This window comes from Gossypium raimondii, chromosome 10 (genome assembly GCF_025698545.1).
Source record: "Gossypium raimondii isolate GPD5lz chromosome 10, ASM2569854v1, whole genome shotgun sequence".
NCBI classification, from domain to species: Eukaryota; Viridiplantae; Streptophyta; class Magnoliopsida; order Malvales; family Malvaceae; genus Gossypium; species Gossypium raimondii.
Window position 1 is genome coordinate 58078112 of NC_068574.1, and position 16554 is coordinate 58094665.

At 33.7% G+C, this 16554-nt stretch overlaps 1 protein-coding gene across 3 annotated transcripts; it reads left to right on the forward strand.

The window, feature by feature from the left end:
* Positions 1-1338: 1338 nt before the first annotated feature.
* Positions 1339-15411, forward strand: LOC105776679 (uncharacterized). 3 transcript variants are annotated; one of them, XR_008189748.1, is made up of 19 exons: positions 1339-1792; positions 3107-3186; positions 3758-3808; positions 4295-4819; positions 5006-5263; positions 6069-6134; positions 6547-6726; positions 7316-7367; positions 7450-7734; positions 7851-7961; positions 9283-9474; positions 9906-10181; positions 10507-11130; positions 11966-12471; positions 12569-12629; positions 12784-12852; positions 13387-13828; positions 13911-14011; positions 14924-15411. XR_008189748.1 is itself a non-coding variant. In XM_052621721.1 (17 exons), exons 1-17 carry the CDS (start codon positions 1544-1546, stop codon positions 13459-13461), a joined length of 3660 nt encoding a protein of 1219 aa, XP_052477681.1. In that variant the 5' UTR covers positions 1339-1543; the 3' UTR covers positions 13462-13829. The 3 variants fall into 3 exon arrangements, 1 of the variants encoding a protein (XP_052477681.1); XR_008189749.1 differs by lacking the exon at positions 6069-6134; XM_052621721.1 differs by lacking the exons at positions 13911-14011; positions 14924-15411 and having other exon boundaries at positions 13387-13829.
* Positions 15412-16554: the final 1143 nt, after the last annotated feature.

Genomic DNA, 16554 nt, shown 5'->3' on the forward strand with positions numbered 1-16554 from the left:
TACCCTAAACTTTATTGGAAAAAGGGATTTAATATAAAAGGAAAATTATTTACGGTTTAGACGTCATACAATAAATATATGTATTAGTATTATCTTTTATGTATTTTTCTTTTTTAATTAAATAAAATTTAAATTTATTTTTATTAGTTGGAATAAAAAAATATTCCTACTAAAATGTAGAAACAAAACAGAAATTCTTTTTGAACTTTAATGCCATAAAAGAGGGAAAAAATCTTGCTTTTAGTTGGACCCAGTCTAGGTTGAATTTTGGATAAAGATTTTTCCATTTAGAATTGACTTAGCTTTATTGGAGGGTATATTTATGAAATCAGTTCCTATATTTTTAAATATTTCAAACTCAGTCCTTTTACTTTTAATTCTAGAAACTTTTAGTCTCTTTACAATTTTGATTTAATAATTGAAGTTTAGTTGATAAAACTTTCATCTTAACATTTTCAAAATAAAAAAATTTGGGGTCAAATAAACATGTAATGTGAAGTTGGATTTTTTCGATTTTTAATCTAGGGTTATAAAGTTCTTGATATTATTCTAAAGATTTTGATTTGGCCTTATAATCATTTCTTTTGTTGAGTGTTTTTCTCTATCTTTTTAGATGGTAATGTTGTATATTTATATGATATGATTATTATTTATTGATGTGATATTCTAAGTAGGTTTCATATATGCCAACACTTACTCTACTTTAGACTTAACACGTATTTATACGATATGAGTTTGCCTATGTAGTGACGTACGAACCCACATCGCACGGTCCCGTGTGTAACAAAGCTTAGCATCATGTGAGTTCGATAAGCGAGCCCAATGGTCGATAATAATAAGTATCATAACATCTTTATTTTAAAAATAACTTAAAATCTAATTTAATGGAAGGTATTCGATAATGATATTAAATAGACTTCAATTATTAATTAAAAAAAACTAATGACTAATATTAAAAAGAAGAATATAATGACTAAATTACTAAAATTAAAAGTAGAAATATTAAATTACAAATATACAAGACTAAAATCATAATTAAACTTTATTAAAATTATTAACTTAAAATTGACCGATAAATTTTTCTCGAACTCGATTTCAAATATTATAAACGGAGAAAATAAACATTAAATAAAATTACACTTAATTTAAAATTTGACCTAACTCGATATCGAAATAAATAATTAGTCGAATATAATTATCGAACCAAAAGTGATATAAAAAACAAAATTAATAATTAAATAAATTCCTAAAATTAAACCAAACAATAATGTAATAAGAAAAAAGGTAATAATAAAAGAAATCAAAAATAGCGGTTGCCAGCTCATAATAACACACCTCGCAATCGCATAGAACTACGCTTATACTTACAGCTAAGACTCGGTTCCTCCGCGAACTTTAACAATTTTTCCTCATTTTTCTCTGTTCAAATGTAGAAATTTAATCCATTCTATAATCAAAATTTTAATTTCTCTAAAATTTTTAATATTAAAAAAAAAGTTTGGAGTTGAATTGAGAAATAGTTGTAGGTAGATTCGGAAATCCGATGACAACGATTTTCAGTCCCGGTCGGAGCCCCGGAAGTTCGAGGCTTCAGTTAGGAACAGCTAGTGGAGTGTCCAGGCTTAGATCTTCGTCGCTTAAGAAGCCGCCGGAGCCGTTGCGCAGGTCGGTGGCGGATTGTCTTTCTTCTTCGTCGTCTTCTTCTTTTTCGCCGGCGGCGGGGGCTGGAGGTCTTAGTTCGTATCACCATGGAAGTCAGTTGGTTTTAAATGAAGCTTCGAGGACACTTCGGGTTCGTTATTCTTTGTTAGGATTTTAATTTTTTTTTTTGTTTATGTTATTAGATCTTGAAAATAATATTATTGTGTATTTTTATTTTGTGATTTAATGAATGTTTTTCGGATGTCTATAAATATCGACAAAGAAAGGAAAAAAAAAAAGATATTCTCTTTAGAATTCATTTAGGTGGCAAGGATTTAAAAGTTGATTTATTGGCAGAAGATAGTGAATTATGGTAAAAAAAAGGAGGATGTAAATTACTGAACTATTGTAAGATTTACTTTGTAGTTCCACATCATTGTTGCGTTATGAAAGTTTATAAATTGGTGAAAGCCAAGAGTGAAAATGGACATCCAATTTGAATAAAAATGAGTATGATTAAATGAAATTAAGTTTTCATTTTGTTATCTGCAAAAGTTAGATTTTAATTTTTTTAGTTCTTTAAAACTTATCTTTTGCTTCGGGCAAGCAAAAACTTAGTAAAAGCTCGACGAAATGCAGCTTAAGCGAATTGCTTGCTAATGTTGCGTTGTTGGGGGTTTTTTATTTTATTTTTTATAATGAAGTGTCTAAGCATTTTTCCTCGTTTTAACCGTGGTTTTATTGTTTCCGTGTACCCTAGTAAGATTTCTAGATTTTGCTGTCTTGTAGTAGTTAAAATGTTTTATGGTTTCAAGGTAGGTTTAAATATTAACAACCCTAGCATGCTGACATTAACTACTTATTCAGCTTGAATTTATTATATTGAGAGAGAAACCTTTCTTGACATTTTTTGGCTGGGCAATATCTTTACTTACAGATTACTTAATTAATGAATAATCTCTTATATTTATGTATTCTCAAATGTAATTGCAAGCAGTTTTTCTCAGTCACTTACTACCCATGGATATGTAGGAAAGGGAATTCTAAATCTCATAATTCAAACATTGGTGAACTTTTCCTTTCTGTTGTCTTTTTTCCCCTGGGGTCCAAGTGTAATGGTGAAAGTGCTTTGTTTTTTCCAACTTGAATCAGCATTGATATTGATAAAGCCTAGACTTTTGGTGTAGCAAATCTTAGTTCCGCATATAACTTTACTTCTTGCAGGCATTGTAAATGATGAGAATTTAAAGTTCATTTGATTTACTATGTTAGTATGATATCTTCCTTTTGCTTCACCTGTGGAATTTGTTTTTGAGTTTTGTAATATTATGATTCACATACTCTATATTTTTTTTCCTAGAGATTGTGTATATACATATATATATTAGTATCAGATCTTTTTGTCTCACCTGTGGAATTAGTATTTGAACCTTACAATACCAGAACTTACATTTAACAATGACAGGACTATCTGGCAGCACCCTCAACAACTGACCAGTCTTACATTGTTATTTTAGAGCATACAATTGCAGAGAGAGAACGCAGGTAATTTATTTGCATAGTGTACTTATATAACCGACCATAATGTATTTTAGATAGAGATGGGTTTATGAACTTGTTTGGGTGCTAAATAGATTGGAGTTACAGATTTTAAGTGATTGTGAGGTAATGCCTATTTCTGATAAATGATAGTGTGATGTTAAATTTGTTGCACCAGTTGTTGATGTTTTGAAAGCTTAGAATGCTTCATCCATACGAGACAGTGTATTGACACCATATTTATGCAATGGAATAGTCTTGTGTAACTTATTCTAGAAACACCCATAATTTGTGTTTTGATGTCTGGAAATTTCATAGAGACGACAGTAGAAGTATATTAAATTATTAAACACTTGAATGGAATATTATATTGCAAAGAAAAAAGTAATGCATGGTTTTTATAAATAATAATTGTTGTCAGGTGTATAATTATTTTACAGTTAATTACCGATTTGCCTATTGTTGCATGTCATGCACTGAATACCTTTTCTTAACTCCTTTTTAATCTAGCCATTACTCTTAGCACAGTACTTTAACTAATTTCCTTTTCTGCTGTTGTGTATATAATTTGTGCCAGCCCAGCTGTAGTGGGAAGGTGTGTGGCACTCCTGAAGCGATATCTCTTAAGGTATGCTGTTCTTGGTGTGAACTTGTATTTTCTCTTATTTTCTTTTTATGTAGAATAGGGAAGTGTTCTAATATTTTTGGTATAATTAAGGTATCCATCATGTCCATTTTACGGTTCATGAAGATTAATCTTTTTAGGGTTTGTGGCTGCCCCTCCCAACAATGTCATCTCTAGGGTTTGAACTTGAGTTCTTTCCTTGAGAATGCAATGTGTCTTATCACTGCACCTAACACTTGTTGGTAGGGAAGTGTTAGAATGTTTGTTAGTTTCAGAATGCAATAATTGAACCAGAATTGACATATATCAAGTGTTCATAAAATTATGTTCCCATTATAGTCTATTTGTAAATATGGAACTTGCTCTGATTGCTATCCAGTTTAGGACTGACTAGGAAATTTATCAAGACCAAAGGTTCCAAGATTTATAGGGTCTATTTTATATTGTTGTTTTATTTTAGGATTTCATTTTTTGTTCTATTTGGTGCAGGTATAAGCCCAGTGAGGAGACGTTGCTGCAAATAGATCGGTTTTGTGTCAGCTTAATTGCTGAATGTGACATAAGTCCAAATCAAAGGTTGTCACCTTGGTCTCGGTCTTTAAATCAACAATCGGGTTCATCAGCAATATCAACATCATCTGCAAGTGCTTCTCCTTTGTTGCCTGTATCTAGTTTTGCTTCTGTAGCCCTTGTAAAGTCTTTGAATTATGTGAGATCCTTAGTGGCTCAACATATTCCAAAGCGTTCATTCCAGCCGGCAGGTTTTGCTGGGGCAACCTTGGCATCGAGGCAGTCATTTCCTTCGTTGACATCTTTGTTGAGTAGATCTTTCAATTCCCAGCGATGCCCTGTGAATGTTGGAGAGTCTTCAGAGAAGAAAGATGCTACAGCTTTATCTGTTTCAAACTTGTCAAACATTGAGGACGCTGATCGAATAGAGAATCCTGAATATATTGCACATGATGTTTTGAAATGGCGCTGGCTTAGGGATCATCAGTCACCCTTTACTGAAAGGTAATTGATTTTGCTATTTGCATATGCTTATTAAGTGTTCAAATAGTTCATATTGGCTTTATTACTTCTTCCCTTATAGGTATTCTAAGTCTCTGGTATGTTCTGGCTATTAATACTGTTCTTCCATGTGTTCCATTGCTTCTAAAACAAATTTAACATTTGAAATGTTCTATATTCAACAAACAGTGACCACTCTGCGTATGTGCAAGACATGAGTGCACATAATTTCTTAGAGGTAGGAGCAGCTGCTTTACTTGTTGGAGACATGGAAGCAAAAATGAATGGCCAGCCCTGGAAATATTTTGGCACTGCTGATATGCCTTATCTTGATCAACTCTTACAGCCTTCACCAGTCACAACAATTGCCAATTCTGCTTCTGCTCGCTCCCATTTGAGAGCAATTACAGCATTGAAACGCAGTAAAGGAGGACCTCATCAAATTTGGTATGTTCTTCACTTACTCTCAGATTATTGCTTTGATGACTTTATGTTTAATATCACTTGCCATTATATTATTTGCACGGTTCCTAAGGATCTGTTGTGCTGTGATAGACTTATATGGTTGTGCTGTCAGACTGATCTTTGCAATTTGATGGATGGGAAAGGTCATAGACTGTTAGCTTTTAAGGCAATAATTTCAAGCTTCTTTCCCAGTTAAATGTTTGGAGTCTTGTGGCTTGAGGTTCTGTTTTCTACAAACCTTTTTCCGTACCTAATTGTATTATGACCGCTTTTATTGAGTTTGCAAATTTGATTAAGTTGAGGGCCTGGGACATTGAAACAGTAGATGAACTCTGCATGTTTTGGTTTGTTGGTGCCATATTACATACAACCAATCTGATGTTTACTGTATTCTGGATTCAAAAGAATTTAACCAATTGTGTTAGAAAGATATGTGTGTGTGTGTAACTTTTGTTTCATTCTAAAATTCTTTGTTGCTTTCATTTGGTTATGAATTATTTGTTTTGACTTGTTGGTGTTATACCATGTATGACAAATCTGATGTTAGCCATAATCTGGATTTCAGTGAATTTAGCCAATCCCTTTAGAAAGATATATATTTCAGTTTAAGAGAAAATTAGCATGATTATCGGGATGCTCTGAAACTTAAGTTTCTTTAAATGGTAGTATAAGTAGCAAGGTAGAGCTGTTTGAGTTTAAGAGAAGATTAACTATGCATAGTTTTAAACGTAAATTTTGAATAAAGTTGTATGGTTACAGTATGGGTTATTGGGTATAACTTGTGTAGGGATGATTCTCCTGCAAGCACATTCCGCCCACGTGCCCGACCACTTTTCCAATATCGCCATTACAGGTGTGCAATTTGACATCCTTTAATTGATGGTATATTCCTTTTGTGATTTATTAGCTAATGAATTTTGCTTCTATTGCAAGTTTACTAGGTTTTGGAATTAAAAGGGAGCTTCTCTTTTTCTTTTTTTTTCCCTATTAGCAAATACTCCATGTTTAACTTGAGGACATTTATGTTATTGAGTTGAACATGAAGCATTTGCTAATATCCATATATGTTAATTGTATAATTGTTCCTTGGGATCATGATCTGTGCCTGGGTCTATCCCACATAGTTACACATAGCTTCTTGTTCTGGAGTGCATAATTATTGTATTTATTTTCAAGTGCTATTTCTTTCACAACATTGATAGATCTCAATGTGGTTGAGTTTGTGTTTTCTTTTTTCTCTAATAAATTATTTTTGCGTGCATCAGTGAACAACAACCTTTGCGTTTGAACCCTGCTGAGGTATGCGAGGTCATTGCAGCCGTCTGCTCTGAGACATCTTTAACAAATGCTAATACCATGACGGTATCTTCTAGATTAAGTAATAACAGTGCAAAGCCATCAATGGATGTGGCTGTGAGCGTCCTTATTAAGCTGGTTATTGACATGTATGTTTCTGTTTTCTTCTTTTCTTTGACCTCTTTTGTCCTATATTGCATACGATACATTTAACCTTTCTTTCTCTCCCTCTCTGTCCCCAACAAGCTTTCTTTGGTCATTATAATAATATAATAACAGCATCAATTACTTTATACGTATTAGCCTAAGATGCATAAGTTATTCTGGAATCATCCTTATGTAAAGGGTGATAAGCTTTCTGCTTTTTTATCCGGCAATACTAAGTATATGGTGTTGCAATGCATTTGGAATAGTTTCCTAATTCATTGCTATTTAAAAGTAATTTATCTGAGAAAATGCATATCCATTTGAAGTATCTGAAGTTGACATCCCGTTGATCATTTTGTGGGCACACTTTGAAATGCCGCTTGCTTAATTCAGGTTGAAATCTGACCCATTGCAAGAGTCAGTTATTCATAACTAGTAGCAGGGGTTTGATTCTGAATTTCCAACATACTTGTTTGTGCACAGAATCATGTGATTGATTTTGTTTCATTTTTCTTCGCTTGTTTTCTTCTTTTAATTTTCACATCTAATGATGATTACTGGTATTGTGTTGCTGAAAATTCTGTTTTGTAGGTATGTCTTGGATTCTGGAACTGCTGCTCCTCTCACTCTATCTATGCTTGAGGTTTTTGTTTATTGTATTTTCAGTTTCTTATTCAAGTTTATGAAATCATCTTTTAACTCTTACCTTTTTTTTTTCCTTACAGGAGATGCTTAGTTCTCCAAGGTCAGCGTGTAGGGTGCGTGCTTTTGATTTAATTCTAAACCTTGCAGTCCATGCTCACTTGTTAGAGCCACTGATAATTGATGATAATTCTGCAATTGAGGAAGAGTATTCTCAAGAATTACTTTTAAATAGTGAAGATCAGCTTACCACGCAAGGGAGAAGGAAACTAGCTTCTTCCAAGAAGTTGGGAAGCACCTCAGCTATTGATAAATTTGAGTCTTGGATTTTAAACATTTTATATGATATACTTCTTCTTCTTGTTCAGGTACTGGCCGTCTTTTAACCGAAGCTTCTGTACTTTGGCTGCCTTGATTTTAGGATGTTCCATCCATGCTTGTCTCTACTTCCATTTTACTTTTCCCTTGCTATTGCTTGTTGTAGATTGACGAGATGGAAGAAGCTGTCTGGGCTTCTGCCCTAAGCTGTTTACTATATTTTGTGTGCGATAGAGGCAACATTTGGAGAAATCGATTAAAAGGACTTGACATCAGGGTGAGTTGGTTTTGTCTGCCTATCTACCAGTTCCTGGAGCTTTCCCAAAATTACCATGTTGTATTCTTACCTTGATATAACCCATGAGGGCTTCGTGTGTGTCTGTGTGGAGGAAATTATGTATAGGAGGTGATTTGGAAGTTTCATTTCTTGTGTGTGCACGTCTTCAATTTTTGGAAGTACTTGTCGTGTAAAATTGGCAGCATCCATTTTAAATATCTAAAAAAAAAAAAAAAATCCCACTGAACTTATCAGTCTCCAAGTGGTAACATAGCACTTTTGCATCTACCATGTTAAACTTCTGAGTCACACTTTAGCAGTGTGAAATACCTCTCAATAAAGTTCAACCTCTGCTTTGCAAGAATTTCTACAACCAATCTATACAAAATGTTATCTTAGCATTACTCTCCCTCTGAATAATCCTGGTGCCACTTTATGTTGGGTCATACATGGAGCAACTTTTTCTTTACTATACTCTGAGGAATTGCAAAGCTGAAAGTTGGTTGGATTTGCCAGATATGTGATTCAGTTCTAACCATATAGGTTCTGAGAATATTGGGTGGTATTTGGTATGGCTCGATGAAAAGACAGTCCGTTTCTTGTTGGAAAATTTCATATGTTGCAGGAGTTTATTGACCCTAATTTTTACTTTTATTTTACATTATGCACCCTTTGCATTATATGTTGGTAGAATTTGTTTGGTGTGCGATTCAATTCTAGTCTTAAGGTTCTGTCAATGTTGGGATTGGTGTTTTATTTCAAAAATTTTAGGTTAAAAAAAAAAACTGAACTTTACAACTCTTCCCAGGTAAGTACATATATTTTTATTGTATCCAAGCATGCCCGTAATCCTTAATCGGTACTGATTTTTTTCCAAGATTTTCAATTTTCAGCCACATCACCATACCGCCTCAACTTCCATGTGGAGGGAAAAAATCCAACTGGCATTGACTGTCATAAAAGTCAACTTTTTGTTTGTGATAAGTGTTTATTCAGACACAAAATTGAAGGTTTTGGACTTATTTGGGTCAATAAAAGTATAAGGCTTACCTAGCAAGTGTAAAAACTCTGGTTTTATCTTGTATTTTAAGCATAACTCTAATTTTTGCATGTCTTTTGTGTTATGGACACTCCACTGTTTTTCTCTATCAAAACCATACCATGCAATCTTGTCAGTCAAAGCTGACCTAAATTTTGGTTGGATTTCCTTTGAGGAAATTTTTAGACTCAGGGTTCTTTGCTTAATGGTATTGGAACTTAGTATTATTATGGCAATAAATCTCGGTCTCATTTATGGTCTCTTCACTTGTGTTGTCTTCAGGTTGTCAAGTCAATTTTGGTGATTAGCCGGATAAATTCCTGGGCTGAAGTTGTGCATTGCAAGCTTGTTTGTATCCTAACAAACATGTTATATCAAGTACCTGATGAATCTACTAAGGCCGTCATGAGTACAGCTAATTTTCTTGTTGACCAGCTTGACCTGATTGGAGGAATTGATTTTATCTTCATTGAGGTATGCTAATTAGTTTGATCTGGGCATCTATAGAAATAAGATTGATTTTATCTTCTTGTTGACCAACTTGACCTGCTACTCTTGGTCTTCATGTAAAAATTTTAGCAATAATTAAAGGATTAATTTAGCTGAATGAAAAAACCTTGGGACCCTATCCAATATTTAATAACACAACAGAAGCAGTGGATTCCAATTGCTTAACAAATTTTTGGAAATGTGTGACAAGTAATGAGGTTTGTTCTAGTAATGGCTTGCAATGTTCATATTTATGAAGTTGTTGGACCTAAGAGGGATTAATGGGTATCTGATGACTCACACTACGTGTTTTAAACACCTCATAAAAATGGATTAATTGAGATATATGCAAAATTTCTTAAATATAGAGAAACCTTTTAACTTGTATGTTTTTTCTTTTCAATTATCAAGTGCAGTATTCATTGTCAACCTCAAGGGACGAAAGAAAGCATCTTTATTTGGTGCTTTTCGACTATGTTTTGCATCAAATAAATGAAACATGCATATCAACCGGAGCTTTTGAATATAATGATGATGAGATTCAGCCAATTGCTGCACTGCTTACTTTGGCTGATGCACCGGAAGCCTTTTATATCTCTGTTAAGCTAGGGGTGGAAGGCATTGGGGAGCTTTTGAGAAGATCACTGTCAACTACATTGGATAGATACCCTAACGGCGAGCGGTTACATACGGTAATTTTTTGTGAATGTTTTGCAGTTTTGCATGTATATTTTTAATATTTGGCGGGTGGGGATGATAAACAATCAGGCTATTGATTTGATGTATTGTGTGTGGTCGGTTATCTGATTCCACTTGTTTGATTCATTTCATATATGCAAGTAGAGCTTTGAGATTAAAAATGAATCAGAGGAGGGTTTAGCCGTATCATGTTAAATTGTGCCTCTGGCTCACCTCATCTCGACTAATATATCACGGGAGTTTGCTGAAGTGATAACGAAATGTGTGAATTGCAAGCATATGTCTGCTTTTCTGATTATTATTTGTTTTCCTTTGCAGCTTTTGGAAAATATTACGGAGAAATTAGATAGAATAATTAGTTCATTTACTCATTTGGACACAGAGTTCTTTCAGCTGAAACAGATAACAAAATCCAACAAGTTGAAGGGCAATGTTGAGGGTTCATCTACACGAAATAGTGTTGCAATGAAAGCAAAGCTGGCTTGGTCTATTTTACATTCTCTTCTTCATTCGGATAGAATCCTTTACCGCCAAAATGGATTTATCTGGTTAGGAGATCTGCTTATTGCTGAAATAAGTGACTCGAGGAATGGGAGTATTTGGTCTAATGTCAGGAGCTTGCAGAATAAAATTGCTTATGCTGGTGGTCATGATTCCTCTGATCCTTCTGATATTCCGTTGTCTATCTGGCTGATGTGTGGTCTTCTGAAGTCGAAGAACAATTCTATTAGGTGGGGCTTCCTAGTTGTTCTAGAGAGGCTTCTCATGCGATGCAAGTTTTTGTTAGATGAGAGTGAAATGCAACAGCCAAGCAACAGTGATGTTAGCCCTGGCAATAGGGATACTCGACTGGAGAAAGCAATTACAGTGATAGACATCATGAGCAGTGCTTTGTCCTTGGTGGCTCAAATAAACGAAACAGACCGTATAAATATTTTAAAGGTATTTTGCTTGGAAAGCTTCCAAACCATCATGCAAAATGTCAGTGATATTTTAAATCATCTTTTCTAGTTTATCTTGGACCAAAGATCCTGTTCATTAGCTGGCCTTATGATTAATATCTCTCTCTGTTTTCAGTTCCTGAGAAAGAATTCTTTGAGGACTGAGGATGATCTTGTTTAAGCCTTTTTCCTTTTGTTTTAATCTAAAATAGTTTGTGCACTTTAGATAGTTGCTAATTTTCAAGTTTGTAGTTCTTTAAATTACACCTAAGTGAACTTAGTTAATATTTTATTATTCAGATTATTGGTACTAAAAAATCATTCTAATTTAATAGAAGAGATCAGAAGACAAGAACAAAGCTTGGAGAGTTTACCTTTTCATTTGTTAACTAGAGGTCTCACATTAGCGATGCTGCATCATGTCTTAGGTAGAAGGCTATATGCAAAAAGGGTGCTTTCTCTGTGAACTTTTTGGTGCGTTACGTGTGAAGCTCGGGCACTTTTTTGATATCTGTATTTTTTTTCTATAGCATCTTGGTATGGATATTTTTCAGACCTGCTTAGATACTGTGAGGTTCCTCTGTCAGCCATCTTGCTTGATACATGTCTTATATACACATGTATATTGTGGTTACGCTTGATGTTTGTTCCTTTGAGATTATCTACTCGTTCCCAAACAATAGGACACGGACAGCATAAAATAAATTGTATACATCTGAGATTTTGAGGATTTAATCATTAACTTTTGCATTTTGCATATGAAAGAGTTGTGCACCATTTCCACACTCGTGCTTTATAAATCTTTAAGAGTCACTGTTTCTCTCTTTGTTGAACAGATGTGTGATATTCTATTCTCTCAATTGTGCTTGAAAGTTCCCAATTCAAATTTGATGCCATTTGGAGAAGGAATACAGCGGCCTAAAGTTTTCACTCGCACAGAAGAAATTAGAAAAACTAGTAATATAAATTTTGTGTCTCAACAAGAAAGCTGTCCCTGGGATCAGATAATGGAGGAAACTGATAGCAAATCAGGCTACAGTGTTAGTAGTCATTTTGTATGCGAGACAGCTTCTATGGCTGCGCTGCTACTCCGAGGACAAGCCATTGTGCCAATGCAATTAGTTGCACGTGTTCCAGCTGCTCTTTTCTATTGGCCTTTGATTCAACTTGCGGGTGCAGCAACTGACAACATTGCACTAGGTGTTGCTGTTGGAAGCAAAGGAAGAGGGAACCTTCCTGGTGCTACTTCTGATATTCGGGCTACCCTTCTTTTGCTTCTAGTTGGTAAATGTACTGCTGATCCTACAGCTTTTCAGGAAGTTGGTGGAGAAGAATTTTTCAGGTGATCTAAATTTCTTTGCTTGTGAAGAATGAATTTGACAGAAGCTTACCTTCAGGTGAGTGGAAACATGAAGTTTCTTTTTTATCCTTCGTTTCAGGGAACTTTTGGATGATACTGATTCTAGGGTGGCATATTACTCTTCGGCTTTTCTATTGAAGGTTAGAAAACTCTATCTTGCATTTTCCTTTATCTCTCTCCTCTCCCACTTCCCTTCTATTTTTCTTTTTCTGTTCCCCTTTTATTTCCCTCCGTAGTCCTTCCCCTTGTGGTTATGCTTTGCCACTAAGCCATTCTAGCATGGGAACTTTGCAGAGAATGATGACTGAAAAACCAGAAAAGTACCAACACATGCTGCAAAAGCTTATCTATAAAGCTCAACAGGTAAGTGATCCCTCTATGTTCAATATGAAGTCACTTTATTGTAATTATGAAGCGGTACATAAGAACAGCTGATGAAAATATTGCCATGAATATGGAAGTTGTTTTTAGTTTGGAACTCCAGATAGCAGCATTTCCACAAAAGAGAACTTCAACCCATTATCCTTATATAATTGATTATACATCTCAAAGTTTAAAAACAATATTTCTGCTCAGTACTGTTCTACTTTAATCAATGTCCTTGACTGTGTCAGCCAATCACTGTACCAGTCATCTATTGGATTGTTTTTGCTATACGTTATTCCTTTTAGTTAAAGTGATTTGACTGTAACATATGGATGGCCTATTTGCTTCTGGTGAAACATCTTATCTTTGTGTCCATTTCTTGAAGTGCTGATACAGAAGTTTAAAATTTTATAGTATTCATTGTATTTGTTTTCTGCATTGAATTTACACGTTTTCTCAATTGTAATTTAGTACTGCTACTTTTAAATTCTTTGTTGCTGAAATCTTTGTTTTTGTGCACCTAATCTGCAGAGTAACAATGAAAAATTGCTTGAGAATCCATATCTTCAGATGCGCGGGATATTCCAACTATCAAATGAACTTTGAACTTAGTTGCATTTGACGATTCTTCTCTGTAGAGTTTAAATATACATCCAGCTGGAGGCACTGTAGTGTTCATTAACAGGACTTTCCTTGTGAATTTTTAACCCTAGCAATATTTGGCCCGACTCTCTGAGTCTGTTCTTGATGTATGCTTGACTAAGTGAGCCTGCACAAGATAGTTTGGAATCCTAAAGTAGTTCTAAGATGCAAAGTTACTGAATTTAGGCGAAGACTTTGCGATTCCAAGCCTGACTCCCTTTCTTAGGGAAAAAATGATTAGAATTGTGAGCTTTGAGACTCTGGATGATGGTGTAAATTCTTAGAATGCTGCTATATATGCTCCCAGATCTGCTGTACAAATGGAGTGAAGGTGAGACTTCTAATATCTGCTTCCCTTGTTTCCATCTACTTGTTCAGACATTAATAAATGGACTTGACACCTAAAATTTCAGGAATGCCAGGAGAAAAAGTGGAGCGATTGGAGCTGTCAATTCATCTGCCCTACAGTTTTGTTACTGGATTGTGTATATCAAAGGGTTGAACATATCTTCAGGTATCCCTATCTTTCTTTTATCAATTAAGTTACCGGTTCATGCATATTCATTCATTTATGATCAAATTCAATTGCTCCTTTCTGCCATCATGCTGTTCTTGTTAAAAGCTAAGCTACACAGACTTTGTTTTAACCCCAAGGTAAAATTGTAGTTTGGTCCCTCCGAAAATTGTAAAGTTTAAGCTAATATAATGGTAAAATTGAATTTTGCCCCCCCCCTCAAATTTATAATTCAATTCTGCCCCACCGTCCCCCCCCCCCCCCCAAAAAAAAAAAAATGCAATATTGGTTAAACCTAAAATTGGGGGCCAGCCTTTTTTGGTCACATAAGAGCCAAATCATTCAAAATGGCCATATAAGGGTCAAACCTTTATGACAGTGCTCAAATGAAGGCCAAACTTATCAAAATGGTCAAATAAGGGTCAAACATCATGTTTCAAAATATGTTTTTATTTATTTTTCTTTCTTTTCAAGTAATATCTGATTCTGTTATATGTGTTCTATTCTAAACACGTCAACATTCACTTAATTTCTACTACAAACTAGGCTATAATGCATGAAAAGTCCTTATTTGACCAACCCTTAAAAGATTGAGTCCTAATTTGAGTATTTAGCTTATAAAATTTTTGGCTTCTCCCCTGGTGGCTATAGGGTATGGCTTTCTTTAAGTTATAGAAAAAACTTTAAAAATTAGAGAATATCCATGGTCTGTTCATACCTATATTTGACACTCACCTTTGAATCCGGTAATATAGGCTGAAAGATGTGCACATCGATTATCATGTTTGAAGATCCTTTTTGAAGTTATTCATCTTAACGAAACTTAAAGATAGTTGTTTTACAATTCAAAGAATGTTCCATCATCATTACTCATTTCACTGCTTGCGCTGATATTTCTTCATTTTGGAACAGATATTCTTTATGCTTTACACAATACAGAAGCATTTCTGGGCAGCTAAAGGAGACTTTTTTTCTTTGTACAGAATTAGATTTTCCCTTGGCCTTACTTTTTTTTTTTTTTTGCATTTTGGGGTTAATATCTGCTACTTTTTAAAGGCCATCCTTGGTAATAAAAAAAAGAACCATTCAAGCTTTAACTCATAGCTGTTCGTTTCCGCGATGGTGATACGAACTAAAAAATAGGACCTCTTTAACATGCTCCGATTCCGGTAACAGGGAGTTATCTCACCTTGGATGTCTTTGTTTTTAATGGACATCTCCAAAGTGTGTTGCATGACATGACATTGTAAATATCTGAATTTGGCTTTTACATTTTTTTGACTTTGCCTTATTCTATTCTTGTAAAAATGTTTTGCTGATAATTTTTGCATCATATTGCAAGTTTTGATTGTTTGATTTTTGAAGGAAAAAGAAAAGACAAGAAAAGGCTTTGCATCTGAGATTTATGCTATTATCATGTCTTTTTATTTTATTTCCCCCTTTTTGTGCAATAAGGAAATAAATTTGTTGGTTTCTCAGAATAAATTTTTGTAAGGCTTTTTCTTTCTCAAATCTTTCTTTCTTATATTTCACTTTACAAAATGGTTCAATGATATGTTTGTATTCTCATTAATCATTCAACTTTATCTTAATAAAACTGTATCTGATAGGGATATGAAATATGTTTTCAAGATGTCATTTTTTTTTCATTAAGAAATTGAAAACAAGTGTTAAGCATCGACTTTGATTATCATAGTATATATCTAATGCAATATTTCTATTCAAGGAAAGTGAGGATAATCCCAGCTCTTTGGGCTTCATCAACATTAAAAAAATCTATACAACTTTCTATTATCAAAATATTTTCAAATTAGGAATTATTATGATAAGTTTATTAATTTATACCAAATGAAGCACATATCTAATGTCAAAATTGATGGACAAAATATTAAAACAAAAATTTTATTTTGTGAATTTAATTGGAAGGACCAACTTAAAATTTAGTCCATGTTTCCAGATATTTTGTGCAATTAGCTGTTATTAATAATTATATTTTTGGAGTTCAAATAAAAGTGTGTTTTATTAGTTAAACAATAATTAAATCAAACCAAAACTATCGGACTGTTATAAAGATTACTCATTTCAACTTAGATTACGACACCTTGGTTTTGTGAGTGAAAATAAATCATTAGTAAGTACTTTTGTTTAGTTTAAAGGTTGGTTTATTTATTTATTATTATTATTATTATTATTATTTTTAAACAATTATATTATAAGTTTTGTTTTCTTGACACGGTATTTATAACTACATATAGTCTCTCTTCAACTTATAAATAAGAAGATAATACGCTTCAACGTATAGGAACTCACGCCCTTTGTATTGACAATAGTGTTTATGCCAATCGAACTAAAATTTAATAGAACTTTTATTTGATTTTTGAGAATTGATGTAATTTGACTTTCAATGACTTTATAAATACTTAGATAATGACACATTTGTGATATGAGTAAAATAAAAGTATACAAAAGTAATTTTATTAAAATTTAAAAATTAAATAAGTTGTTGGTTGAAATGATAAAAATAAAGTATACTATTCTAATAA

Bases quoted from the DNA above. Each gene is read 5' to 3' on its own strand.
- LOC105776679 (XM_052621721.1), top strand. From the start codon at position 1,544: ATGACAACGATTTTCAGTCCCGGTCGGAGCCCCGGAAGTTCGAGGCTT. The intron at 7,962-9,282 runs GTGAGTTGGTTT...TGTTGTCTTCAG, and splicing joins TAAAAGGACTTGACATCAGG to GTTGTCAAGTCAATTTTGGT. The intron at 9,475-9,905 runs GTATGCTAATTA...TATCAAGTGCAG, and splicing joins TTGATTTTATCTTCATTGAG to TATTCATTGTCAACCTCAAG.